The 26,505-nt window shown below is 45.2% G+C and overlaps 2 protein-coding genes across 14 annotated transcripts in view; one reads left to right on the forward strand and one right to left on the reverse strand.

The window, feature by feature from the left end:
* Positions 1-7,876, forward strand: TMEM216 (transmembrane protein 216). Of its 5 annotated transcripts, none has more exons than XM_040639198.1 (5): positions 1-150; positions 735-836; positions 1,383-1,478; positions 3,836-4,037; positions 7,593-7,876. In XM_040639198.1, the coding sequence occupies exons 1-5, from the start codon at positions 138-140 to the stop codon at positions 7,603-7,605; spliced, it is 426 nt and encodes a 141-aa protein (XP_040495132.1). In that variant the 5' UTR covers positions 1-137; the 3' UTR covers positions 7,606-7,876. The 5 variants fall into 5 exon arrangements, with proteins under 5 accessions (XP_040495132.1, XP_008705707.1, XP_040495131.1 ...); XM_008707485.2 differs by lacking the exon at positions 7,593-7,876 and adding an exon at positions 4,321-4,886 and having other exon boundaries at positions 5-150; positions 1,386-1,478; XM_040639197.1 differs by lacking the exon at positions 7,593-7,876 and adding an exon at positions 4,321-4,886 and having other exon boundaries at positions 6-150.
* Positions 7,877-26,505, reverse strand: part of CPSF7 (cleavage and polyadenylation specific factor 7) — a 22,729-nt gene continuing 4,100 nt past the window's right edge. For 4 of the 9 annotated variants that reach the window (XM_040639189.1, XM_040639190.1, XM_040639192.1 and 1 more), the window contains exons 3-10: positions 23,066-23,284; positions 22,129-22,232; positions 21,578-21,750; positions 18,299-18,713; positions 17,673-17,791; positions 15,284-15,452; positions 14,470-14,637; positions 7,877-9,878 (exon numbers count right to left, since the gene is read on the reverse strand). In XM_040639189.1, the coding sequence (XP_040495123.1) occupies positions 14,475-14,637; positions 15,284-15,452; positions 17,673-17,791; positions 18,299-18,713; positions 21,578-21,750; positions 22,129-22,232; positions 23,066-23,284 (1,362 nt within the window). In that variant the 3' untranslated portion in view covers positions 7,877-9,878; positions 14,470-14,474. Of the gene's footprint in view, positions 9,879-14,469; positions 14,638-15,283; positions 15,453-17,672; positions 17,792-18,298; positions 18,714-21,577; positions 21,751-22,128; positions 22,233-23,065; positions 23,285-26,260; positions 26,398-26,505 lie in introns of all 9 variants that reach the window. The other 5 variants (XM_040639193.1, XM_040639188.1, XM_040639194.1 and 2 more) reach the window with 5 other exon arrangements.

The raw sequence follows: 26,505 nt of genomic DNA on the forward strand, positions 1-26,505 counted from the left end.
GGGCCCTCGAAACCATAGAGTGCCGCGGGCGGACAGAGGGGCCAGAAGCCGGGGTCGCTCCATCCCCCGCTTCCGGCCGCGCCTCGCTGCTCTGGGAGCGGCTGTAGCGGCGTACGCAGTTTCCATGGGGACTGAAGATGGCGCCGCGAGGTGAGATTCCGGAGGTGTGTGAGTCTCTGGTCCTGATGCCTTCAGTGTCCCTGTCTCCCCCGTTAGAGCTCCACCTAAACTCTTCATTCTCGGGTGTTAGGGACCTCGCTCCTCACCTGTCTAGAGTGGGGTTTCGCAGCGACCCCATCCCGAGTGCCTGAAGGTCTCGAGGTGCAGGTCTCAGAAACCCCCAGATCCTGGGCTGGGCCTATTCTAGGCCGGCTCAGTTACGAATTTGCTGTGTGACCTCGAACAGGCCAGTGCTGGCCTTTGCGCCCCAATTGCCCAAATAGTGACGGGGTTAGATCTTAGAGCGGCCTTGACTTTCACCCCCAAGATAAGAGTCGGGTTTGACGGTGATTCCGGGGGAAGGAGGAGATTGAAGGAAGCCCCCTACACACACGCGCGCGCACACGCACACACACACACACACCCTTTCATTATCAGCAGTAAGAAGTACCCCAAGTGGAGTTTCCCACTAGCTGCGACCTCGTGTTTTCTTCAAGTTAGGCACAGAACCATTCAAAAAACAGAGATTGAGGTGCCGTCCCGCCCATCTCTCTTATTTGTGCTCATCTTTTCAGGTAAACGGCTGTCCTCCACCCCCCTGGAAATCCTGTTCTTTCTCAACGGGTGGTATTATGCTACCTATTTCCTGCTGGAACTCTTCATATTTCTGTATAAAGGTAAGGCCTGAGGCTTGACTACCCTTGCCCCAACATCCCTTCCCCACTTCAGCCCAGAGCCAACTCCCATCAGGAGCCTTCTTATTTTTCATCCTTCTCTGTAGCTCCTCTTCACTTCTTCATCATATGGTTTCATTGAGAATGATTCACTAGGAAGCCCCTCAGCAAGAATTTCCTCAGTTTGGAAAATGTGGGCTTCTCTGTCCTTACTCTCCCTCGCCACCTCTTTGCTAAGCTGCACTTTAAGCTCATTGGTGACCCTCAGAAGCTATTCAGTGGCCAGTGTACTCATTAGATCCAATCATTTTGGAGAGTGGCGGCCTCAGACTTGAAGTTAGGGATGAAATCCCCTAATAGTGAACCTGCCTCCAACAGACACAGTCACACTGTGAGTGAACGTGTCCTGCAGCAGGTTAACAGACCTGGCCCACATCTCACTAACTAGTTCATGGAAAGTTGATAAGACGCATGCCCTCTCTATCCCCAGGTGTGGGGGAGTTCTTGTGGGTGCCTTTACATGTTTGCAAACTCTGGCTTTTGTGTCAGCAGCTCTCCTGCTACCATATCCAACAGCCAACCTAGTACTGGATGTGGTGATGCTTCTCCTTTACCTTGGAATTGAAGTAATTCGACTGTTTTTCGGTGAGTGTTATCCAGAGAGTATTTTCCATTCCTTCTCAGACAGACTGCTATCTGTAACTTGATTAACAAGTACATAACCTAGTCTCACAATAAGAGACCGGATCTGGTGGAATGTCCCATTACTCCCTCTCTCAAGTTTCAAGCTGCTTCATATTTTGGGTCAAGCTTTACTTGTTTGTTGCTCTGTAGGGCCAGAAGTGGGCAGTAGCATGAGATTTAAGTAGTTTCTTCCTAATATCCTAAGTGTTACGAGAGCCTGGTTCCTCTCACTGGCTTGCTTGGGAGAATAGATCTGACTGTAACTCTATGTTCAGAGCGGTATATGTCACATAAGTTAGCACTAAGGTCCTCTCCACTCTCTGAACAGGGATTTCTTTAGGACAAGTTGTTTTTGTTTGTTTGTTTTGTTTTGTTTGAGATTTTATTTGACGGAGCAAGAGAGGGAGAGAGAGAGAGAACACAAGCAGAGGGAGCAGCAGAGGGAGAGAGAGAAGCAGGCTCCCGCTTAGCAGGGAGCCTGATGCTGGGCTCGATTCTCAGGACCCTGAGATCATGACCTGAGCCGAAGGCAGATGCGTAACCAACTGAGCCACTCAGGCACCCCCAGGATAAGTTTTTTATCCTCAAAGATGCAGAGCAAATTCCTTATTAGTTAGAATATCTCATCCCAGAAAACAGTGTTAAAACACAAGCTGAGAAGAAATAGTTTTTGCAACACATGTAACAAAGGATAAAGAAGGCTTACATGAGTCACCATCATAAAAGATTACCTAATTTTTAAAAATCGGTAAGGGACACTAATAGACTGTTCACATAAGAATAATTACAGAGGATCAGTAATCATGATAAAGTGCCCAAACTCATTAATAAAAAGCAATTGAAGCAACATAGTAACTATTTCATCCATCAGATTAAACAGATTTCCAAATACCCAGTATTGGAATGGGTGTGAGGACCAGGTCTCTATTCCCACACTGTTTGGGAATATAAATTAGAACAACTGTTTTGCTAATAGTTTTGCCATGTAAAATTTGTATTCTTTTTTTTTTCCTTAAGATTTTATTTATTTATTTATTTATTTATTTATTTAAGAGAGAGAGGGCATGAGTGGGGTTAAGGGACAGAGGGAGAGGAAGAGAATCTCAAGCAGACTCCCCATGGAGCATAGAGCCTGATGCAGGGCTCGATCTCACAACTCTGAGATCATAACCTGAGCCGAAATCAAGAGTCATACAGTCAAATGACTGAGTCACCCAGGCACCCCTGAAATTCATATTCTTAGTCCTGATAATTACACATCTAAAGCTGGTTGAAAAAAACAAACACTTCCACAGATACGTGAAGGTACCTATAGGAGAAAGCTTATAGCCACGTATTTTGTAACATCAAAACATTAGAGGGGCCCCTGGCTGGCTCCGTCGTGGAGCATGCAACTCTTGATCTCTGGGCTGTAAATAAATCCAAGCCCTACGTTGGGTGTAGAGATTACTTTAAAAAGTAAAATCTTAAAAAAAAAAAAGTTAGAGGGACATCTGGGTGGCTCAGCTCAGTTGGTTAAGTGTCTGACTTCAGGTCAGGTCATGATCTCACGGTCCTGGGATCGAGCCCCATGTCAGGCTCCCTGCTCAGTGGGGAGTCTGCTTCTCCCTCTCCCTCTGCCCCTCCCGCTGCTCATGCTCTCTCTCTCCCAAATAAATAAATAAAATCTTAAAAAAAAAAAAAAAAAGGGAAACAACTTAAACATCCGTCAATACAGGATTAGTTAAATTATGTATTTGCTTCAATGAAATCATTCATAGCCATTAAAAAAAGAATAAGATAGTTATCTGTGGAAAGATGTCTAACTTACATTAAATGGGGAAAAATAAGTTGAAAACAGTATGTAGAGTATGATTCTGTTTTTATAATAATAACTAGTAATATGTAAGTATACACACATAAACAAATCTGAAGCAATACACATCGTGCTGTAATAATGGCTATCTCTAGTGGGGAGTCATGGGGCCTTTGAGTTTCCGTATTTTCTAAAATTATTTTCTGTATTTATATTGGTTGAAAAACTTTCAGTGATTATATATGGTAATTAAAAAGATATTTCCCCCAAGTAAAGAAGTCACTGTCCCTTGAGTGGGAGCCACACTTGAAGCAGGACCTTTGGAGTGAATGACTCCATCCTGTGGCACCTCCAAAGCCCTCACGTTTAGCCCAGTGGGGCCCCATTTACAAATCTGCCCATCTGCATTCAGGATCATTTTTCTCTGCCTTGCCAGTCCATCCCATCCTGTCCCCCCAACCTTTTCTCTGAGCCCAGGGAAAGCAGGCCACTTAGAGGTGACCCCGTGGGCTGTGTCTGACAGGTACAAAGGGAAACCTCTGCCAACGAAAGATGCCACTTGGTATTAGCGTGGCCTTGACCTTCCCATCTGCCATGATGGCCTCCTATTACCTGCTGCTGCAGACCTACGTGCTCCGCCTGGAAGCCATCATGAACGGCATCTTGCTCTTCTTCTGTGGTTCGGAGCTGCTGCTTGAGGTGCTCACCCTGACTGCTTTCTCCAGGTACCGCTGCTGAGGGACCATTTCCTGTCACCTGAGGGTTGGGTTCCCATCTCATCCTAGGGAGGGATTCATTGTTCTTCTGAAGCCTGAGGGATCTGAAGGTCTTTCAAGGGGAAAAGGGGTGCCTATGGGATTGCTTTTCCTATTCAGGGTAGACAGTTACTCACAGAAGACATTCTTGTTCTTTGGTGCCAAGAGGCTTGGAATATGCAACAGTTCAGGCCAACTCCTCTTGTTCACTGGTCTTTTAACATTTTCTTTCTTTCTCTTTTTCTGCCATCAGTGTGGACAGGATTTGAAGTACAGACATTTCAGCCAGCAGCCCTTGTGGGCTGAGACCACAGATTCTTCTGGTCTTTGGCTACACCAGTGAGAGTTGGTGGGTCAAGTTGTCCTGGGAAGGGTTGCAGCTTTTCCTCAACACAGACATTTGGGCAGCAAATTGAGCATGAGGCCACTGGGCATCATCTTCTAAACCAGGACCATTAGCCCAAGAGACTGTTCTACACTCCAGTGTAGGGAGGGGCAAGGCTGTCCCATCCTGGCCCTTCTCCGAACCAGCTCCCTGCTGAGCTCCAGTTCTCCTTGATCCTCGTGGCCAGAGCATCTTGCGTGGACCACGTAGGCTCCTTGCGCTTCCAGCAGGACCGGAGCCACATACTCCTGCATGTGCTGTGCCCCCCAGCACACGAGCACAGAGAGCCTCAGGGCCGTCTGCTCCCAGGGTGACGCACAAGCCTCTCACCTCGTTCCTCAGAGACTGGGCTCCAGAACCTTTTTAGCGGCTCATAGTGTTATTTTTCTATTCTCATCATGAAACATTATTTTATAATAAACGTGTATTTTCTGTCATGGGAGTTGCAGCCTTTTCCTGTGGCACCTGTCCCTGGAACTTCATCCACTCCAAGGGAAGGTAGGGACCATCCCAGCGGTTTGTTCTCAGGCTGTGCTTAGCGATCCTGTGTGGACACAAAGGCAGTGATGATTTTCTTCCCCCAGCTCTAGCCTAAATTCATGCCTAAAGGCACTGCCGACTTCTGTATCTTCTTCAGGCCTGTCATCCTGTGAAAGATGGCTTATATTCTTCACCTCTGCCCCAAAGCCAGCATCTTGTCTCTCATTCCTCTTACAGATAATTGTCAGCTTCTTTCCAGAGTGAGGCATGAGTACTTGGAAGAAGCATATTCAAAACTTGCCAGTATTTTTTGGTCGTTTATTTTAAAATTTCAAGTTAACGTAAAAGGATACATATTTTTCTTTTTTCTTTTCTTTTTTTTTAAGCTGCAGAAATGTTGCCCTACATGAGTATATCATTCCCTTTTCCAAGTAACCGTCTTTAAAACTTTCTCATCTTACTCAGTAGGGGCTTTTTTTCTTTCCCCTCAAGAATCCACCAGGAGCCATGACAGAATCCACTTTAGAAAACCTTGAGCCATATAGCCCCTCTGCTGTCAGATGAATTCGAGAATATCTGCTCTTGTTAATTGGTCTTTAAGCATTTCCATGCTGGCTTTTAATTCTGCTTATTTCCTGTGATCGAGCTCGTTCTCATCCTGTGCAGGTCCCCACTGTCCAAAGCACTGATCATTTTTCTTGTTTCCTACCCCTTCTGTGTCCTTGCCTCCTGGTTGCCTTTGGAGTCTATCCAAAAACTGTAGTAGACAGGCCTAATCCACCATGAAACGGTAACAGAAATCCACTTGGAACCTCCTTGATATTTCAGTCACAACCCCCACTAATTCCCTGACTTTCTGCTGCTCATGCTGTTGCTTTCTCTAGCTGTGAAGAAGTTGCTGGCATCAAGCTAGACAGGACTCGTTCTCCACGGCCTCCCTCTTTCTTTTGGAGGTTCAGTGGTTAAGGTCACTCTCCTGGCAACACAGATAAATGAATGAAAGGCTCAGTTGGACGTTTAGAGGTGGTTTATAACTAAAAGGGACCTTAGAAAGGAATCTAATTCCCCACTTTGCAGGCTTAGAGATGAGAAAGGAACAGCCAAGCATCACACAACTGGTTACTAACAGTTGGATCTAGAAATCTTGCCTTAGGAGTCTCAGTCTAGATCAAGTAAATTCCACTCCTCAACAGGTACCACCTGAGGAGAATGAGAAGTTGGAAATGGGGATAGGATTAGAGCAGGAAGTCCTCTCATGTACTTCATGGTTCTCCGGGAGCTTAATGCATCGTGCTTCCTGTGGATGGCTCCAGATGTTCATTCTTCCTGGTGCTTGCCGGAGCCACACGCGCGGGTGTAGTCACACCAGAACAGAATGTCATCAACAGAAACTGAGGCAGCAGGGAATGGGAATGAGCATAGCCAGTCTTTCAGGGTTCATGGGGGCAGACGCTATACTCGAATGCCAAGGAAAGTCACTTTACCGCCCACCTAGACCTGAAGGATCAACTTTCTGCAACAGTGGAGAGGAGCTGAGTGAAGGTGTAGGCCTTGGTCACACGGGCCGGTAGAGACCTGCTCAGATGTGCACACTCATGGCTAGAACTTGTCAAGTGACTGCAGTGGCCATCTCTGGAGGCTGAGGTCTGGCCCAGTTCAGGAAGCACTTGAGACACACAGATTCGGGTTTCTGGCTGCATACCACGACAACAATGTATATGAGACTAATAGTCATCCCGTGCCTGGCAGAGTAGATTTAATCCACGCCTTGATCCTTTGAGGCAGAAGAAAATCAACTCGAATGTTAAGTTACTTTGTGTCTGAGGGCATTTAGCTTAAAAAGTGAGAGTTGGGATTTGAACCAAGAGTAACCCAAAGATCATTCCCTTTCTGTTCCACCATGGTAGTGCTTTGATGAAGAAATGTGTTGACTTCTCTAAACTACCAGTCCTCACGCTTTAGTTTACATGCAAGTCATCTGGGACATAGAAAGTATTTTTCTAGACCTCACGTAGAAGTGGATGCAGCCCAAGAACAGGCATTTTACTTAGCAAGCATAGCACATAACCGAGATGCAGGGGACCACGGAACTTGCCTTAAGAGCCCACTCCTATTTCACTCATGCCGTGCATGGTCAGAGAGCTCCTGGGGCTCTCCCTCCCCCGGAAGGTTGCTTGTTTTTATGCTGATCTTGCCTTTGCAGGTCCCAATACACATTACGTATCACCTGGTCTCTGGTTCATCTTTTTATACATGTAAATCTCCTCTTGGTTTACCTGGCTTTTTGAAAAGCCAGAAGCTTTCTGGAATTCCAAGGAGCTCACCCACAACACTCTGCTAAACTTTCTAATCTGTACTTCCCGATGTTTAGACAGCAATCCAGTTTCCAAAACATGTTCATATTTGCTCTCTCGGATTCTTAAAACCCCACTGTGTGAAAGGCAGAATAGCTACTGCTCAGCTCAGTGAGGTGATGCTGCTGTCCGCAGACCGTGGGAGGAGGCACTGGCAAGTAGACTTCCAGACTCCGAGCAGAGGAGTCTTCCCTTCCTGACCTTGAGAACATTAGACCTGAACTGTAAGGGGAGGACATTTACTCGGAGAGTGAATCTTAGGAACCTTGAAGGACAAAGGACAACTTGGAATTTTTCTTCCCTTAGTTCAGATGGCTAAGGAAGCAAGCTAACCCCTCAAGGGGCACTTCCAGAGATCTGCACTAGAAGCCCCCTAGCGTCCTGCAGGCCACCACATGCCCGCCCTGTGATTCCAGCTCCGAACTCGGGGCTCAGTGACATCCCACAGGCTCTACACATCAGCCCCAGCCCATGTCCCAGACACCTCAACAAAGCTATTCAATGCAGAATCCATAAAACAGCTCACACCCCATTTATTATTTAAAAATATTTTGTTACAAAAGGAAAAAAATACAATGCAGTATAAAAGATTGACAGCGTCATCAAGTTTATTACACAATTTTCAACCTATCAGAAAGACAAACAATCACCGACAACAGGGGGACGGGGCCTTGGCCTTTTTGAGGGCTGGGTTTTTTTCCTTTTGCTATCAGGAAATAAAACTAAAATTTGTGTCATTGAGTAAAAACAAAACAAAAATGGGGAGAAAAAATTCTCCGGGTAAACGGCTTTTCTGGTATTCTATATATTTTTTTCCTTAAACTGTCACCTTACTCGGTTTTCTCTACATTTTAAAAAGACACCCGGAGCTGCTCTCGAGGATAAGCACATCACTTAACACTTGGCCAGCTGGGCGGGGGGCCATGTTCTGAAGTGGAGGTGGGGATGGGGTTGGGGACAGGGGAAAAAAAAGCTACAAACGTGTAGCCTCTGTCCCAAGGGAATGTGCCTCTCCAACCCTGGGGGGACCCCTCACTCACTGACTGAGGGCTATGTCTGAAACGTGCAGGGAACAGAGGAAGGGTTCAGTCCAACTCAGTCTCTCCCCTCTGAGCCAGAAGGGTCTCCAGTGACCCTACGTCTCAATGCCACGTCTCGTCTCACATGCCACGTCTCTTCTCCTGCTAGATGTCACACGCCCTATACATGCATGCAGAAGCAGCAGCCATCGCCCCACGGGTACCGCACGACCCTGTTGCTGCCGCCGCTGTCAACAGCAACCACACAACTTGGATGTTATGGGAAAAGCAATTCCATTTGCCTGTGTAGAAAATGGCCCCCAGAGTGGTGGTCCTTAGAACTCTGAGCTGAGCTCATGTGAGTCAGGCTCCACTTCCTCCTCGCTCCTCATCAGAGGAGGGAAGCACCTCCACATAGAGCGAGGGGAACTATTAATACATCAATAGTCAAAAGGTGGAAAGACACCAAATCTGTGACTTCACCTGCCTACTAGTGCCAGGTTCTCCCACAGTAAGTAAAAGTATGTACCTGGGGGATGCAAGCCCATGCTCACATCGAGCTTGAAAAAAAGAAAAGCCTCTATGGAAGTAGGCCACAGCCTGCCCAACCTGCCTCGTTCCCCATCCCCTCCTGGTAGTTCACAAGGGTTCTTCATTGCTGAGGTCCGACGTCCCCGTCTCCCAAGGGCAGTAGCCTCCTCTAAAACAAGGAAGCAGCCTTCTTGGGGGAGGGGCTCCGTGTGTGAAATGGAAAAGCCCCAGGGAAGGGAACACCTAGTACAGCTGGTTATTGCAAGAGGCAACCAAGCACGAAGCAGCGGAGGGTGGTAACTGGCTCTGCCAGGCTCCCCAGCAGCAACCTCATGGGCCTTCTCTGCCTAGGAGGGGCAAGTCCACTGAGGTGGCTGAGCAGCAGGGAAGTAGAAAGGTTCAGCCCTCTGGGGGGGGGGGTCAGGGAAACGAACCGTCAATATGTAAGAGGGAAAAGCAAGAACAGGAGAAGCTTCTCATAAGGGAATTTCTGTTCTCAGGGTCCCTCCTCAAAGGGCTGGGAAGGTAAAGGAGTTAAACAAAGAAGTGGTATGTTAGCAAGGGGTTTGGACCCTCTTGGCCCCATCAAACCTAGTGCTGAGGGCAGGACCCTGGGCATATTTTGGCACACCCAGTCACTCTCCTAGATCCTGCACGGAGGATCCATTTTCTTTGGGAAGAAAGTCTTCCCATCAACCTCACCACTGAACTGCTCCTGGAGAATCAGAAACTCCTACGTTTCCTTGGACAAAGCACCATTCTCTATGGAGACCAGGGGCCTGGACATGTTTTCTTCCTGTCTGCCACCCCTCCCAACCACACAAAGTCTTTAGGTTCCTTCCCCTGACAAACAGGAGGTGTGGGATGGGGAGGGCTGCCAGGCAATCTTCAATCCTGTAGGGCAGAGGGTATTCCCTGGGTGTCTGAAGGGGGTTAGGGGTTTGGAGGAAGGGGGAGGGGTGGAGTGGCCTCCGTCCTTTAGTCCTGATCAAGGTGAGGAGATGCAAGTCCATTAAAAAAACATTTGCTTCCAACCAGACTCCTGCAATGAAAACATCAGAAGAAAAAGAAAACACACGTTAGAGGTTACCTTCTGATTGACGGGCTTACACTAATTACACTGGCATTGTCTAAAGTTACAATGTATGAAGAAGGGTATATACACAGACAGAATGCAAGCCTGGGAAAGTGAAGGAAAGAAAGCAGGATTGTCTGGGGGTGTCTGGCACTGTGCGTAGTGAGGGAATGACTGCAGGAGCTACAGTGAGTAGAGAGAAAAAAGCAGTGATATCTCACTTTAAGGTTAGGGGGAAACAGACGATGAAACAAAGTCTCAAAGCAGTCTGACTGAAAAGGAGACTTTGGCTGGAAAGTATGGAAACTACAACAATCCAAAAAGAGTTGCGGTAAGGAAATATGGGGAGCTGAAGTACCATCTCAGAAAATCTATTCTGAGCAAGTCAGAGCTTACCTTAAGGGGAGGGGTAAAAATCTGGAAATGGGAGGTACAATGGTAAGAAAACAAGTGTGCACATAACCAAACCCAGTAACCCCCAAATACCCAAGAGGCCCTAGCAGGGAGCAGGTACTTACACAGGAAACTCCTAAATTTTTCTGTTCAAGAAACCCTGTTTAAAACAGATTCCAAACAGTGTCCTTACGAGTATGTGTGCGCGCACACACACAAAGAGCTGGGGATGTTCCACCGTGTACTAAAACTCAAGGGATCTTAAGTCTTTCCCCAGACAACAGCTTTGTGTGAGGGACCAAGAAACAGCCTAATACCAAGCAAGAGTTATCTGGCCAGGCCCGAAAGAAAGCAAGCACGGAAATGAAAGAATCAGCAGTCACCGTTCAAGAAACCTAAAAGCACAATTAAGAACTTCTGCTGAACAGTAAGGCACTGTTAAGCCACTCACCCCATCTCTACCAACTTAAAGTCCCTAGTACGCCCAGCCCTTTTCCAGTATTGCAGCATCACTAAGCAGGGCAGCAGCCTGGTCAACCTGACCGCATAAAATAGAATTAATAGCTAACAGGAAAAAGGAAGATTAAATTCAGGCTTAGGACTTCTACTAATGGCCAAACCCACAACATAGCCTACACACAAATGCTCACTCTTTATGTACGCTCTTCTGTAACCCGGAGGAGCTATCCAAGAAAAAACCACATCCACAAGCTGCCCGATGCTTCAACATTCTGAAATGGCACGATTTCAGAAAGCTGGGGATCCTCAGAATCTGTTACAGAGGCTCTGCCTTCCAGTGGCGTCTCTAAAGACCTGGGCTGGCAGCCGTTTGTCTCGTTTTCTATGAGGGAAAATTGAAGCTCTCAGTGCCTCTCCACTTCACACCATTTGGGTTTCTGAATCTTTGCACTGGATCAAAATTGAACAGAATGTTTAGTTTTCACTGGACCACGAGGAAAGGAATGAGGTGAGAATGACTATATCTTAAGTAGGATAATATCCTCAAATAAGAGCTGAGAACTACAAGTTGAAGCCAAAGCTGCGCGTTACCTAAGGATATCCTCAAATTCCAAAGCATACACACATATACTCCGAAAGAGATGTAATTCGGGAACTGTCCACTCAAAACAAAACAACAAAGGATAACTAGTGCATTAAAAAAAGTCAACTACAGCACCCAATTCTTAGAGCCTGTGGTTACACAGGGTGGTGATGTTTGGATGCAGGCAGAAGCCAAAGTGGCCGATGAGACTTTGTGCCCGTGGTGGTGCCCACCATGAGGAAGAACGGACAGAAAAGCTTGCTGTTTGTATTGCTGCCTCTAGACGGCACACACCTTTTGGCTCTCAGGGAACACTGTCCATACAGTATGAACACTAGTATATTCTAACTGAAACGTGTCGTACACAGAACTCACACAGTTCAGCTAAACAGGCCCACGTACCATCTCCCCAAAATGAGACCTCCTACTTCACGACTTGGTGACTGCAGACAGAATGCGGAGTCCTTAAGATGAGGATGTGAGAAACCAACATTTTTGGGATGGCTGATTCGATTCTTTTGGACTAGTTATTTGGGTAGAATAACCAACATATCTAAGGGATCAAAAATGGGGACCTGGAAAACCTGTCTCAGATCCTCCTCCTGTCATAGGCCCACACCAGCCAAATGACGGTTTTCTGGGAACTACTGGGTTATAGGTTCTTCAGAGTTATCCAAACTGCATCACCCTCATAATGGAAAAACAGGCCCATTTTCTAGGTGGAAGAAATGAAGCAAAATGACAGCTAATGTTTCAGGTTCAGATGTTCAATTCCCAAAATACTAATTATCAGTGGATCTCACAATTTCTCTGTCAGAAGGCTGTTAGAGGCGAAGCCACCAGGAACGGTGACATGCAGTTGTATGGTTTTTTGGTTTTTGTTTTTAAGATTTTATTTATTTGACAGAGAGACAGCCAGTGAGAGAGGGAACACAAGTAGGGGGAGTGGGAGAGGAAGAAGTAGGCTCCCAGCAGAGGAGCCTGATGTGGGGCTCGATCCCAGAACGCTGGGATCACGCCCTGAGCCGAAGGCAGACGCTTAACGACTGCGCCACCCAGGTGCCCCTGCAGTTGTTATGTTCTAATTGCTGAAGGGAATGTGGCTCCAGAGACTGTAATTCATGCTCTGCATGGACAAGTACCTCCCTGGTCACTCTTCTAGTCTTTTCCACTCTGAAGGACCCACACTATGAGGAGCAGGATTAGGGAAGGGGTGGCACTGACCCACAGCAACACTAGCAACTGTGCTAGCTCAAACAAGAGCAGGGAGATGCTGTGACTGCCACAGAAGGCATGGGACAGAACAAGGTCTACCCTAACGCCCACCCTCCTGCCCACTCTGAGGCCAAATGAGGCCAAAGCTATTTGTGAGTTCCACCTCCCCTAGAGTCCTGAGATATATGGGTACCTCCCCAAACTCAACCTGTTGCAAAATCTAGAAAGAAGTATCTAGAACCCACAGCCTAACTGTTGATTTTATATGATTATCTTAGATTTCAGTGACGTCAAGCACTCTGAAATTTTGTTAAATAAATGAATGGTTTAAGAACAGAGAAGGGAAGCAGGTAAAAAAATGTTAGTTAACTTTTCATTTTCCCACTCATTCGCATCCTGAAGAAGACAAAAGAAATTTCCAGCTATAACTGCTTATATTAATGGCAGATAATGTCAAACAAAGTAGAGAGCAGTAGCCAAATATAACAGAACTCCTTTCTTGTTAGTAGGCCGTCAGTAGGCCAAATACTGCACTTTCCGACTGTTTACGGTCCAGCTACTGCTGGTGAACTATAGGCATTCCTAGGCAGTGGGAGGGTCTCTTTTCCCATCCTCATCCAGTCACCCATCTAGCCACCCCAAAGACACAGCCAAGAGCCATTCCTAATCCTCACTCTCTTGTTCAGTTACCATTACTTCAGACCAACCAAACCGGCACACTAAAAAACAAAAAAGGAGGACATCATAACACACCTGATGTGAAACCAAAGTCAAGAAGAGACCCGAAAGTCATCTAGGTAATGCAGTAGCTTCCAGGAACCATAAACAAATCATCCTAGCCAGAGTCCAGACTACTTCTAAAGGTCTCCAGAGAAACAGAATCAAAACCACTCTTGCTTACTCCTATACTAGAAACAATCTTTGCTGGAAGCTTTCTTTCAGTTGGGATAGCTAAATTGGTGGGATGTAACGATGGGGCTGCTGTCGCCTTCTCCCACCCCTCCCCTACCCCAACCGCTGAGGCCTAAGGATGAAGACAGAGAAAAAGCAGAGCTGAGGGATACGGAGGGCTTAAGTCCTGAGGACACAGCTGGGGCCCCTGGATCCAGCCAAGCCTAACTCAACTTCTCCATAAATACAGTTCTCCTCACAACTCTTCTGCTTTTGTTTTGGAAAACAAAAAACAAACAAAAAAACCCAAACCAAATAATCACTGTAAGTTTTTTGTTCCCAAAACAAACACAGCCCTCCATCGATGTACCCCCCACACAGTCTCTACATTATTAAATATGGCTTTTTTTTTCAGATCAGCTTTCTCCTAAAGTATCCTGAGTTTCAAAATCCTTTTAATAGATATTAATTCTTAAAATCATCAATGTTGCACCTCAAAAACAAGTAGGCAATGGTCTTACTTTTTTGTCTTAGTCAATTTCCTGAAAAGAATCCTGAAAGTTTGATGGGGTGAAAATATAGTTGGCTACTGTCTACTGAGAACTTGGTATGTGACGAGTACCATGAGTGCTAAATGCTCTGGACGGACTGTCTCACTGAATTCAGCTGGACAGCTGCTTTTACTGTCCTCATTTACAAATGAGGAAACTGAGGAACAAAGTAATACGGCCTGCAGACACTGTGCTCTCAGCCCAGATGCCACGCTGCTCTCAGATACCAAGTCAAGGCAGACAAGACAAAAACAAAACCAGCTCAATCTCAGGTTCGTGTCAGGGCGAGACTTCTCCAAATGAGCAGGAAGAGCAGGAAATCTGCCCTCCTCAATTTTCTGTGACCTCAGTCAAAAGTCCTCCCTTTCCCTTTCTTCACTTTAAAAAGAGAGAGCAGAATCTTCACGATCGGTATTTTTTCTTTTATAAAAGATCACCCACAGCCGGGCGTGGGGCTTCGTCCCACCTTTCTCAGTGGTGCCGGTCCCGTTCTCTATCCCGGTGTCTCTCGTGCTCCCGGTTCCTTTCTTGGAAATAGTCATCATGCCGATCTTCATTATGAAGCAGGTCCCGATGCCTCCTGCTGCTCTCCCGGGACCGGCTAGGTGACCTCTCTCGGGACCGATGTCTTTTCCTATTAGAAAGATCCTTCAGCCTCACTCAGAGGACCTACCACATGCCTTCCCAGAGTGTTGTGTTTTTGGTGTCTTCCAGTATTGTTTGAACCACTTTTCTATTATGGGCCCGATGTCTGAGAATGTTAGCTCTTTGAGGACTAGTCTTTTTTGGAAAAATAGTAACAGTCAAATGTGTTGAGATCTTACTAATGTATCAGGCACAGTGCTAGGAGCTTTACATGCTTATCTCACCTAATCTCTACAACAGATCTATAAGAGAATTACAACTATTGTCCCTTTTTTAAAAATGAGAAAAATAAGGCTTAGAAAACTGAGCGACTGCTACACTCAAAGCCATAGAAGTACTTAGAAACAGAATTGGGATTCAAATCCAAGCACATATGGCTTCAAAGCCCATGTTCTTAACTACACCAGTCTATCTTTATTCCTAAATAGCCCATTGCCTCACCCAACACGGATTGCAGACATTACATTTGTTAATGCAGATGCTTGATTAATTCCTTCCCCTTAAAGAAATCAGGGCTAGGCCTGCTCTTCCAGCCAGGGCCTTGCCAGATCCCCTGGGCTCTCTTCCTCCCCCTGCCAATCCCTGGAAGAGTGCTGCTCGGGGCTGGTAGGCCACTGAAGCAACCAACAACTCACCTGGACGAGCTCCCGCTGGCACCCACACTGTAGGACTTGGCTTCAATACCATGAAGACAGTCCTTAAGAGAGGAGATGAGGACACGGCAACGCTCATCATTGGCGACCCGGGACTGTTTGATAACAGCAATGGCTGTGAGCAGCGTCTCAATCGCGTCACTGTAATCCCCTGACGGGGGACGGATGGGAAAGGCCAAGGATGAGCAGAGGCAGTAAACTAACTGGACCAAAAGGAGAATTCAGGAGGACACAAAGCAAGAGTAACTAGTTGTCCCACAGAACCATGGTAAGACGGATGAGGCCTAAGTGGCAAGTAGAAAAGCCGACGGCACCTAAATTCCGACAGTCTGCAATCAGACAGAAGTTCTCAGATGTTGCTAGTGGATGTACAAACTGAGGCAGGGTGGTCTGAGGGCGATCTGATAATATCCATTATAATAAACAAGGTGCATACTTTTTGACCCAGCAATTCTAAGAATGTTCTACTTCTGTTCATGAGTATGTATGCTTAATAGTGTTACGTTTCAGCATTATTTTATCAAAAAATTAGACACAACTTAAAGTTCCTTCAGTCGGGTGCTATATAAATTATGGGGCGTTGGTTTTACAAAATACTACATAGTTGTTAAGAAGCACACGATAAATCTGTAGGTAAACAAAGTAATCCACGTAAAGCGCTTAGCACAGTGCCAGGCACACAGTAAGGGCTCAATAAATGTTAGGTATTATATATTGACAGATGTCCAGAATATATTAATTTCTAAAAAGTTGCAAAAACAGTATTCCACTTTTGTAAAAAGAACAAAAATTTTATATATATATATATATGTATGTTATCATATGCACAGAAAAAAAAAATCTGAAGGGTAGACACTAAATTGTAGAAGGTGGTCTTGGTGGTGGTCCTTATATAGAGGACTTTTATTAATTACCACTGCACATTTCTAAGTCTGAATTATTTTAAATCTATAATCAGATGTGTATACACATATATGTAACGTGTATCTAACACATCTATAGATAGAGTGTATTTATATATGTATTTTAAATTACGCTGCCATCAAGAACTATCCCCTTCATTCACCAAATGTGAGCAATGCCCGGCTCAGGGATTGTTGTCAGGGGCTGGGTCCTTGCACAATGCTTTTCCAAGCTACATCAAGCACATTACAGACAGAAGATAATGCAAGGAAAGCATGAAACCAGACAGGGGTCCAGTGATGAGGACTGGCAGCTTCCTCTGTGCACGGCATTAAGAACAGAACGGAAACTGTGGAGGAACTGTGATTCTGCAGACCGGGAACACCAGGTCAGCTCTACCAGGGTGGGAGTTTTTGCTTATTTTGTAAGCATTCCATTAAGTACTTGTGGTTTCAATGACTGGAATGAGAACAACAAAAAGGAAGGGAGACAGAGATTCAGTTACTGGTCATCTCAAAGTGAGGGAGTCGGTAAAAGGAAGGACAGTGACTACTTCCTTTATACTCCTCTGTGTATTGGACTTGTTAAAATGAGCACAGATTACTTTCTAATTAAAAAATCCTTCAGATGTCAATGAAAGTTTTCTGGAGGAAAAAAAAAGAGAGAGAGAGAATACATGTATTTCCTGTCTTTAACCTACTCTGTGGATTCAAATTTTGCAGCCAAAGATGAGAAATTACAGAAAACAGATGGTAATATTTAGTGTTAACTTATTTCTTAGGAGATCTGACAGTCTACATTTACATTAATGTGGGAAACTCGCAAGAAGGAAGCGACTATGACTCATACCATAATGTGAAACCTGGACCAGAACCCTACAGAGAACCAAAGATTCCAGGCCAGGGCTCTCAGAGTCACAGCTTCTGTTCTGCCCACTCAATACTGACAGCAGGGCAAAAGTTAGCTGTAAGGGCATATTATGTCTTACAATGACACCCAAAAGACTTGCTTCTTTCTAGGACAGGCTATGGGGAGGCCAGCAGTTCTGTCTAGACCCCCAAATGTAAAGAGATTTCATATCAAACCACATCTAGTTGGGGCATCAATCCTAAAAAACCTGGGACCTACACTAGGCACTACATAGACACCAGATCCCCTGATCCACTACTGAGATCTCCAAAACGCCAGGAATCTCATTCTACAGTAAACACTACAGTAAGATACTATTAGGTATTTCTAATCTAGTCACTAAGTTTGTTTTCACGGGGCAGGTCTGGATACAGGCTAAATAACACCACTGGAGCTTCCCCAAAGCCATAAAATCAGGTTGTACACTATTCAAAACGTGCCACTCCTGAGACTCTAATAGTGCTCCAACTGTACCCTGCTGAGCTGCTGGCCAATGGAAACGACAAAACACGGAAAAACTGAAGGTAAGGAGAAGACAGCAAAGGTAAGGGTCAGTTACCTGCACTGGCTCCAGATACCGCTTTGGAAATGGCACTGCTGGAAATTGCTCTATTTCGCTTCATGATCTCTTCAAATTCTGCTTCACTCACTGTAGAGGGCGGAGGGCCCGAATCTCGGCTGCACAGAAATAACACCATTTCTGATTGCCCACACCTCTTATCATCTTTACCATAGCCTACTGTACAGTCCTACTTAATCATGCTCTCCTATATAATGTCTTAAATGGTTCTCAGCCTGTTGACGTTTTATGTGCTCACACTCTCTGCAAGGACAGGATTTACAACACATTCTTTTGTAATTCTGGCGTGACCCAATAGCACTAGACATTCACAGCATCCCTAACAGCCACATATGGCACTCAATTTAATCAAGTTCCTTAAAAAGGGATGTGAAAGACATGGTTTGGGTCAAGAGACTTAGATGCAAATGAAACACCAAATAAAAAACATTATCTAACAGATGGTTAACTATTTCCCAGGACTCAACACTATGACAACAGAGTTTCCACAAGGGAGCACACAAGAATTCACACTCACTCACTTTCTCAGGGAGAACAAAATGCTTAACACATGGTCTACCCTACTATACCTGGCTCAGATCTGAAAGGAACAAGATGATCCTTACCTGCCATGGTGGTTATAGGGTGCTGAGGCCTTCATGTAAGTATCTGGTGGAGGCCCCACTGTAGCATTTGGTGGGGGGAAGAAGGCTGGATTGAGGTGAAGGGCAGGTGGGATGGCCCCAGGGGGAGGTACAGCCAGATGAGGAGGTAATCGAGGAGGAGGGGGCATGAGATGCTGGTAGTGGATGCCAGGAGGAGGAGGAGGGACCCCAAAGCTTGAGGAGAGAGGAGGAGGGGGTGGAATTGGAGGTGGGGGCAGACCCATCAGGGGGAGGGCTGAAGGAGGGCGATTGAAGTAGGGCAGCACACTGGGGGGCTTATCCACACGGGCAGATGAGGGTACAAGGTTCTCAGAGGGTGTGGCCCGTCCATCAGCAGAATCACTAGAATCCCGGGAATGGGCCCGTGGAGGTATTCCTATGAAGCAAAACAGAACTACCATTACTGCCCAAGGCTTTACACGTACCCATGGGACCAGATCATCGTTCAGCAAGAGTCTCCTCTGACACCGTACTGAAGAAGGCGACAGGCAGCTGAGAAAGAAGGTAAAATCATCTACTCCCTTTTCTTTGGTCTCAGAAAAAAAGGGCAGAGGCAAGTTAGTTAAGTCATAAACCGAGAAAGCAGCATCACCCCAATTCCACGTCAAAGAACGCTCTTTATCTAGAACTCTTTGTGCTTCACACTTAATTTATCCTTAGATTTGTTTTCTATTTCTAAATGTAGGATCCTAATTAACCCATGAGAAAATGACGCTGTTGAGAAGTACATTGATTGCTGGATTCACACAGACGTGAAATCACCCCTTCCTGATTAAGAGGTTCAGGGCCTCTCTTCTGAGACCAGCACTAGCTGACCTGAAACCAGTACTATGCCACTGTGCACCTGAAATGTTCTCTCTGCAATGGCACTTTGGCCAGGGAATTTGGGACGAGTGAGGGAAGGGCAGGGGATAGATACTTCCTCCATCCACATACCAACACTGGTCATTGGGATGGGGGAGAGACATACACCACAGAAGACTAGAGGTCAAGTGAGAAGTAGAGAGAAAATGGGAGGTAAGCCAAGACAAGATGTGCCCACAGAATGAGCATGTGGCACAGCTGACAGGAGGGACTCCTAGTAGAAGCGTAATAAAAAACAAGCCTCAGATCTGGGGAACTCCCACTGTATTTTAATGGCCCAAACACTGCACCCCACAGGAACATCACCATAGCACCTTGGTATGGTGTTGTGCACAACAGGGGCTCACACATGCTTGTTTACAGCTGGGAACGTGGCTATCCATTGTCAAGTCACTCAGTTAAACTTGTTCCCTCTCTCCAATTTAATAGTCTACTCCAAGCCTGGTTAATGTGGAATCCAACAGAACATGACCCCATAGCCTTAGGAGTCTTGGAGGCAGAGAGATGCTGTTATCAGTCAAATGTGGACAGAAAGGTGAGTGCTCCTTAAACTAAGACTTGCTGGTAAACCCAACTCTGGTTTCAAGCACGGGGGGACCCATCAACTTAGCAACCACCTTGCTTTCTCCACTGTAGTCTACCACCCGTGCCAATCACGGCACACTTGTGCTTCATGTCTCATTCACATGGCAACTTGTTTCTTCCCTGAGTTCTCTCACACCAAAGAAAGAGGTATTAGCAAGTGAGATCCTCTGAAAGTTAGCCATCTCCCAGCTACTCTTCCCACTTCTCCAGTTCTGTTTTGTATCTATGGCTACAATCCCAAGAGGAGCAACCATTTTTAAGCAGAGGACGTCCACCAGCTGTACTTACTGAATTAACAGAACCCAAGTCTGTCAATGTGACAGAGCAGAAAAACACCACTCAGTCACCACCATCATTTCAGCAAAGAAAAGGGAACACTGAGGAGTAAACAGCTAAACGGAAGTAGGAATGTTATCCCTAATGCAACTGTACATTTATGCAGCTTGGGAAAGCCAGAAGAGGGTTGAATTATACAAAGGCTCCAAAACAGAGGAACTTGGAAATTCAAGTTGTCAAAGAAGAAAAGTGTGTACCTTTTAACCCAGAGCAATGGGAGTTCACACTATACCCATCTAGGCTCTCAATCTAGTTAAAAGAACAGTTGTTCCTATGCAAGAGAGAAGTGGCCATATCTCCACCTTCAATCAATCAATACAAGGTCCCAGTGGACCACCCAATCAATACAAGGCACTATTTTGAGAGCAGGACCTAAGAAATGACAGAACGCAGGTGATGACACTTTTCCACCACCCCCACCCCATGCCCCCACTGTCATAAAAGAAAAATAAAGGCAGTTGGCTGCTTCAGGCAAAGCCTTGCAGGGTGGCTGCACCTTGTGAGGTCAGGACAATCCAAGGTCTGGTCCTCAGGTTTCGCAGGTTCAGAAACTCGACTTTTAACAGTTCACCCAGGGGTGATTGTACCCTAGGAAATTGATTCACGCTAACCAAACTCACAAGAGACTGATTCATAAACCAGAATGCCAATTTATTAATTTACAATGAGAAATATAACTGCCAAGCAGACCGGAATACTTGTGTCGGCTGGTCAGCGCATTCTCTTCCCAGTAGGAGAGCCTAGTTGGGAAACCAAATTAGTATCAGAAGGTGGCTTGGTGAGTACAGAATCAGAACAAAGGGAGTAAGGTGAACTCAAGGGACACTACCATCAAGCTAAGGTAGCATGATCCAGCTTTATTAGTGGGAAATACTTGCCAAGCAGACTAAAATATCAGGTCATTGAAAGGGCACCCTCTCCCCTGTACAATGCTGGAGAACATTGTTAAACTCTTCTTTTCCAGCACTCCTTTTGGTTGATTCCTTAGACAGCACCCTTCCAGCACATGTTCATGACAAGATTAGAGCCATCTTTACAAACATTACCTGCACGTTAGGGCGGCTGCTTGTTAATTTATAAAGAGCACGTGTTACAATTAAGTCCATTCGCCATACACTGATTTTTTAGATAAAACCACATAATTTAGAGTTGACAGAAACTTTAAACATCACGTATCTACTTCAGAGAGGGGACGAGGCCCTCAGCAGTAGAGTGACTTGCCCAAGGTCACCAATGAGTCAGTGGCAGAACCAGACTATAACCGGAACCTACCTGACTCTCATCACTGTGCTCTTTTTTGTACACAGCCTCATTTTGGGGTCTACTAATCGACCATGCCACCACCCATAACCACCACCACCCTCCTCCCAACCCCCCCGCATTGTAGGCACAGCCTACGCCACAGACAACAAACCCACAAACTTGCCCCCCTTCATACAGATGGTCTCCACGTACCCCCTCTTGGGACTCGGACGCACTCACGTTTCCGAGCCTGAGCCTCAAACTGTGACAGGTTTTGCCGGGTAGCCGGCCTCACGTCCACTTTTTCTCCATTAAGAACTTTTCCTGGAAGGAGTTCCAACAATTTGTGGACAGAGTTTTCAGAGGCTACCACCACCTCAGCATACCTTGGGGAAGAAAAATTAAAAATGAGTGAGATCTACCAGCCAACCAAGAGACAGACAAAGAAACTCTTCCATTTTTAATGAAAACGGGTAAAGCAAAAGATGCCTTGTTAATACAACATACACAAAACTACCATCAATAAAAAGGTGTCAGCCTATAATCTTCCTACTTATTTGGAATCAGAAATCAGCTCCTTTTGCCCCTCAACAGATGGACATTGTTCCACTGCAGCTAGGTCTCCATTCTAAGGCGGTCTGCCAAAACCAAGGCAATAACTGGGCCGGGGGTCAGAGGGATTAAAATCCAGGGCCAAAATACAGTGTAGATCTGTTATCCTAATGATGACAAACTAAAAGGGGCTTCTCAAATCCAGACCTCACCCTTTGGACTGGCCATTTGCTCGATTCTCTGCAAATTTCAACTCCACCACATCATAGACTCCTATAGAGCGAATAACCTGGATCAGCTGCTGGTCTGTGGTCCACTGGGGCCGGCAAGATGGAAAAGGAAGAAATGTCAAGAGCTACACCCCCTCCCCACCTAAGAATGTCCCAAACCCTTTCCCCAAACCTAGGATTCTAGTCACAACCATGACCTCCCACAGAAACCCAAGAGCCCATCAACATTTCAATTAATGCAGGCTTTTCTTATTATCCTCACCCATCCAGAATTCTAAAACCCCCCACCCCTACCCAATCCCTACTTTTGAGATAAAAAATTAAAACCTATTTTAACTTTGACTGCCATTTGGGCTGGCTGGTTATCAGTTCAAAAGATGATTACTACTAGCTTTTAATTACAGACCTGACAGGCTATAGTTTGACCACTGTCAGGAACTTTTCCCTCAGTATGTACATTTCCTAATTTGGACCCTCCCTCCACCAGCCCCCCAACATGTCTGTCACACAAGAACTTTTGCAGAACAACAATCACCACCTACTCTGAGTGTACTAGAACTATCAAGGTCTTTGATCCCTGTCACCCATCGATATCAAAGGACCATCGAATGACCACCAGAGTTCAAGGTGTTCACTCTAAGATCTCATCCCACAGATGACCCTGCTAGACATAAAGCCCCAGGGTCAGGGGCATTAACAAGATGGCAGAAAAAGCAACTACCCACTTATTGCTTTCTTCGGCACCAGTACGTCCTCAGGATAGTTCTCTTTCAGAGATCAATCCAACCTGATCCCAGGAAAAAGAAATCCAACCCCATCAGAGCACAAAACAGTGCAACAGTGGTTTTTGAAAATGCCATCACCTCCCAGCGCTCTCCCTCCAGCCTACCCAGGCGGCTTTTCGGTTCCCCATGCTCACCCAGGAGAAGCTGCCCACGTAGACAGCAGCTCGCCTATTGCGGAGGCCACTGTACGTGTACAGGATCGCAGGACTCTTGTTATTGGGCTTGGGAGACGGCTCCTGGCGAACAGGAGGCGGCGGCTCAGTGCTACTGCTTCTGTCATCTGAGGGCTGTGAGGTGGCTGTCAACACGTCATCATACAGGTCAATCTGATCTGTATTGTTGAACTCCGGGTCCTAAGAGATGAGGGGTTGGCAAAGGTAGGTTTGCAGACCTTCCACTGGGTTCATTCTCATTCTACTTTACTTAGAATCCACAGTCAAATACTTCATAAAAGAACGTACAAAACTTCCCCGTTCTACTCTAAGAAGCTAGGTAAGAATAATTTTTTACTTAAAACCATTTCACTGAATTATGCTTCTGTAGGTTTTTCTCTCAAGACCCTGTTAGTAGTCTGCAATGTTTCCAGCTTCAGCCAACTGTAAGAATCCAAAGGCACGTTATGATTACACAAGCAAACTGAGAACACGTAAAGATGCACCTGCTACTGATGTCAATGAGGTCAGCTTCTAAAGACCACACCTAAGACAGAGGAACGAAAACTCATTTTCCATAACTTATGCTATTTCCAAAACCAAGAGTTTCACAAAACTTACTACTCTACTTAATAAAAAAGAGAGCAGTATATTCATTTAGAAATAAAAAGCAGGGGAAAAGCAAATTAAAGTGGGAATCCAGAATGCAAAAAAGAATTAAGAGTTACTGGTTTAAACTTTTAGATTTACGCAAATGATTCAGAGAAGCTCTAAAACTCATAGTACTCAATCCCATCTTTTAGTAACCATCAAAGAAACATTTTTAAAAAAGGGAAAAGAGGGGTGCCTGGGTGGCTCAGTTGTTAAGCGTCTGCCTTTGGCTCAGGTCATGATCCAGGGTCCTGGGATCGAGCCCCAAGCTGGGCTCCCTGCTCAGCGGGAAGCCTGATTCTCCCCCTCCTACTCCCCCTGCTTGTGTTCCCTCTCTCCCTGTCTGTCAAATAAATAAATAAATCTTTAAAAAAATAAAATAAGAAAAAAAAATTAAAAAGGGAAAAGAATACCTCTGGGAGATTTTCCCTTACTATTTCTCAGATGACAATGCAGCTCCAATACATTACCGTGACGCTTATATATATATATATATCAGAGACTTTCGGGAGCAACACCAGAGATGGTTCAATGATACACAAAAACAGTGAAGTTCTCTCAAAGCTAAGGGTCAGAAAACAGGACAAGCACCCACACCGTAAGCTATATCACAGTAAGTACTTACAATGTGAACGTGTACTCCAAAACATAATGTGAAATATACTTTTTATGTGGTATGTTTACTTGTTTATTGCTGTTATGGATTGAACGTGTCTGTCCCCCCAAAATGCATATCCTACTCCCCAGTGTGATGGTACCAGGAAGTGGGGTCTTTGGGACATAATTACAATTAGACCAGGTTTTGAGGGTGGAACCCTCATGAACAGGATTACAAGCTGGCATTCTGCAACCTGCAAAAGGGCCCTCACCAGCACCCAAACCTAGCTTCAACCTCCCGGTCTCCCGAACTGTGAGAAATAAACTTGTTTTTGGTGTTTTGTTACAGCAGCCAAATTAACGCTATATACTCAAAACCCTAAAACCACAAGAACTGCTACCAGGAAATCTTAATGTCTCAGATTTGCAATGTTATCTCAAAGAAATCTTTTTATGTTAAGGATCACACAGTATTTTTTCAGATAATATTCTAAGATATACCAACAGTGCTAAAGAGGATGCTGCTGAAATGAAAGAGAAAGAAGTTCAGTGTTTTAAGAGAACTACAGCTCATTCACGTCATTGCTGTGTTTTTAAAAGGGGAATAAAGGAAGAACCTATGTTAGGTAACTTGTCTAGTTCCCTGAAGAAAGAGAGCATTTCCTCTAATGCAACTCAGGGCAGGAAGCTCCGCTAACTCTCTCTGTTAAATGCCGTCATAAGAACTACGGATTCTACAGTGAGACTAGAGAGGGGACTCCCTACAAAATTCATTCCTAGACCTACATACCATCACAAACTTCTGGAAACCATCTTTTAGTTTCTCAGTTCATCTGAAGTACAATGGAAGAACAGGCACACAAAGACAGCATTATTGGACTGTTCTGATAATGAAGGGGAAAGGATTCTACTTCCTGAGGCATATAAGTAATTTCAAATACTACAAATACTCTATTAAAAAACTCACGAGAGGAGTTTATACCTTATAAAAATATCAGAGAATGGCAAAAGAGAATTTGAAAACAAGAAAGGGGGGGTACCCAGGTGGCTCAGTTGGTTAAGAGTCAGATTCCTGGTTTCCGCTCAGGTTGTGATCTCAGGGTCGTGGGACTGAGCCCCACGTCAGGCTCTACAATCAATGCGGAGTCTATTTAAGGTTGTCTCCCTCTCCCTCTGCCCCTCCCCCACTCGCTTGCTCTCTCCCTCTAAAATTAAATACCTAAAATCTTAAAAAATCAAACAAGAAAAGGAATCAATGAAGACAAATAAGCACAGGTGGACTGTTCTAGGTAGTCAAACTTATAAATAAATAAGCATCTTGCATAAAAAGACTGTAAAGAATAGGAAGAGAAGCAAACACTGGCCAGCACGGGGTGGATAATAAATTGAGTAAAGTGAAGTGCAAAAACTTGACAAACATAATGGGCGTAAAACACTTCTTAGCCCTTATGTCTTGAAGAACTGCAACAATAAACAAAATCATTTATTTACTTATTCATGTAGTAGGTATGGGGATATGCCCTTATGGTTCAAGGTAAAAGAAGAAGATGGAAACCACTAGATCCTCTCCAATGTTCTAATCCTTAGAGAGCACTACTTCACACCAGGGTGCTTTTTAAATTTAAACCAAGGATTCTGAAGTAGAACCTAAAGGGGTATGAGGAAACACATCATCTTGGATACTCAGTGGAACCAACCTGGAATTCCTTCTAGACAGTGTCTGTGATTCAGAGATGCGTGTCCAAAATTTTTAATACAAAAATTACCACTGATAATTGGATAGTGAACTAACACGCAGATCAGAGACCACACACGTCACCCGGAAATCTCCCACACTGCAAGCCTAGGCCAACAATCTACTCTTTCAGGGACCCTCAGAGAGCACGACAGACTCAAGTCCTGAAAAACCTTGTATATGGGTTACCTTACCACTTTAAGAAGCACAAAAGGATTCAATGAATCCAAAATTGTCACAAGATTCAAATGGTTTCTCTGGGCCATAGAACCTCGGGTCAAGAAAGGTGGTGGGAACTGTTCTGATGCACAGAGCAGGCCTGTTGAGGAGTCTGTTGGAGAAACAACGTATCAAGTTCTGTTCAGATTTAACTCTACAGCAACACCAATTCATTCTAACTTCTTCAGCTGGTAAAGCAGAAAAACAGGTAAGGGCCTGA

Source organism: Ursus maritimus, unplaced genomic scaffold, assembly GCF_017311325.1.
Source record: "Ursus maritimus isolate PB19 unplaced genomic scaffold, ASM1731132v1 scaffold_23, whole genome shotgun sequence".
NCBI lineage: Eukaryota > Metazoa > Chordata > Mammalia > Carnivora > Ursidae > Ursus > Ursus maritimus.

What these genes read in the sequence shown, in the direction of transcription:
- TMEM216 (XM_040639197.1), top strand. An exon ending in CTTCATATTTCTGTATAAAG is followed by an intron (nt 837 to 1,382) that starts GTAAGGCCTGAG and finishes CTTTTGTGTCAG; the next exon opens with CAGCTCTCCTGCTACCATAT. An exon ending in AGTAATTCGACTGTTTTTCG is followed by an intron (nt 1,479 to 3,835) that starts GTGAGTGTTATC and finishes TGTGTCTGACAG; the next exon opens with GTACAAAGGGAAACCTCTGC.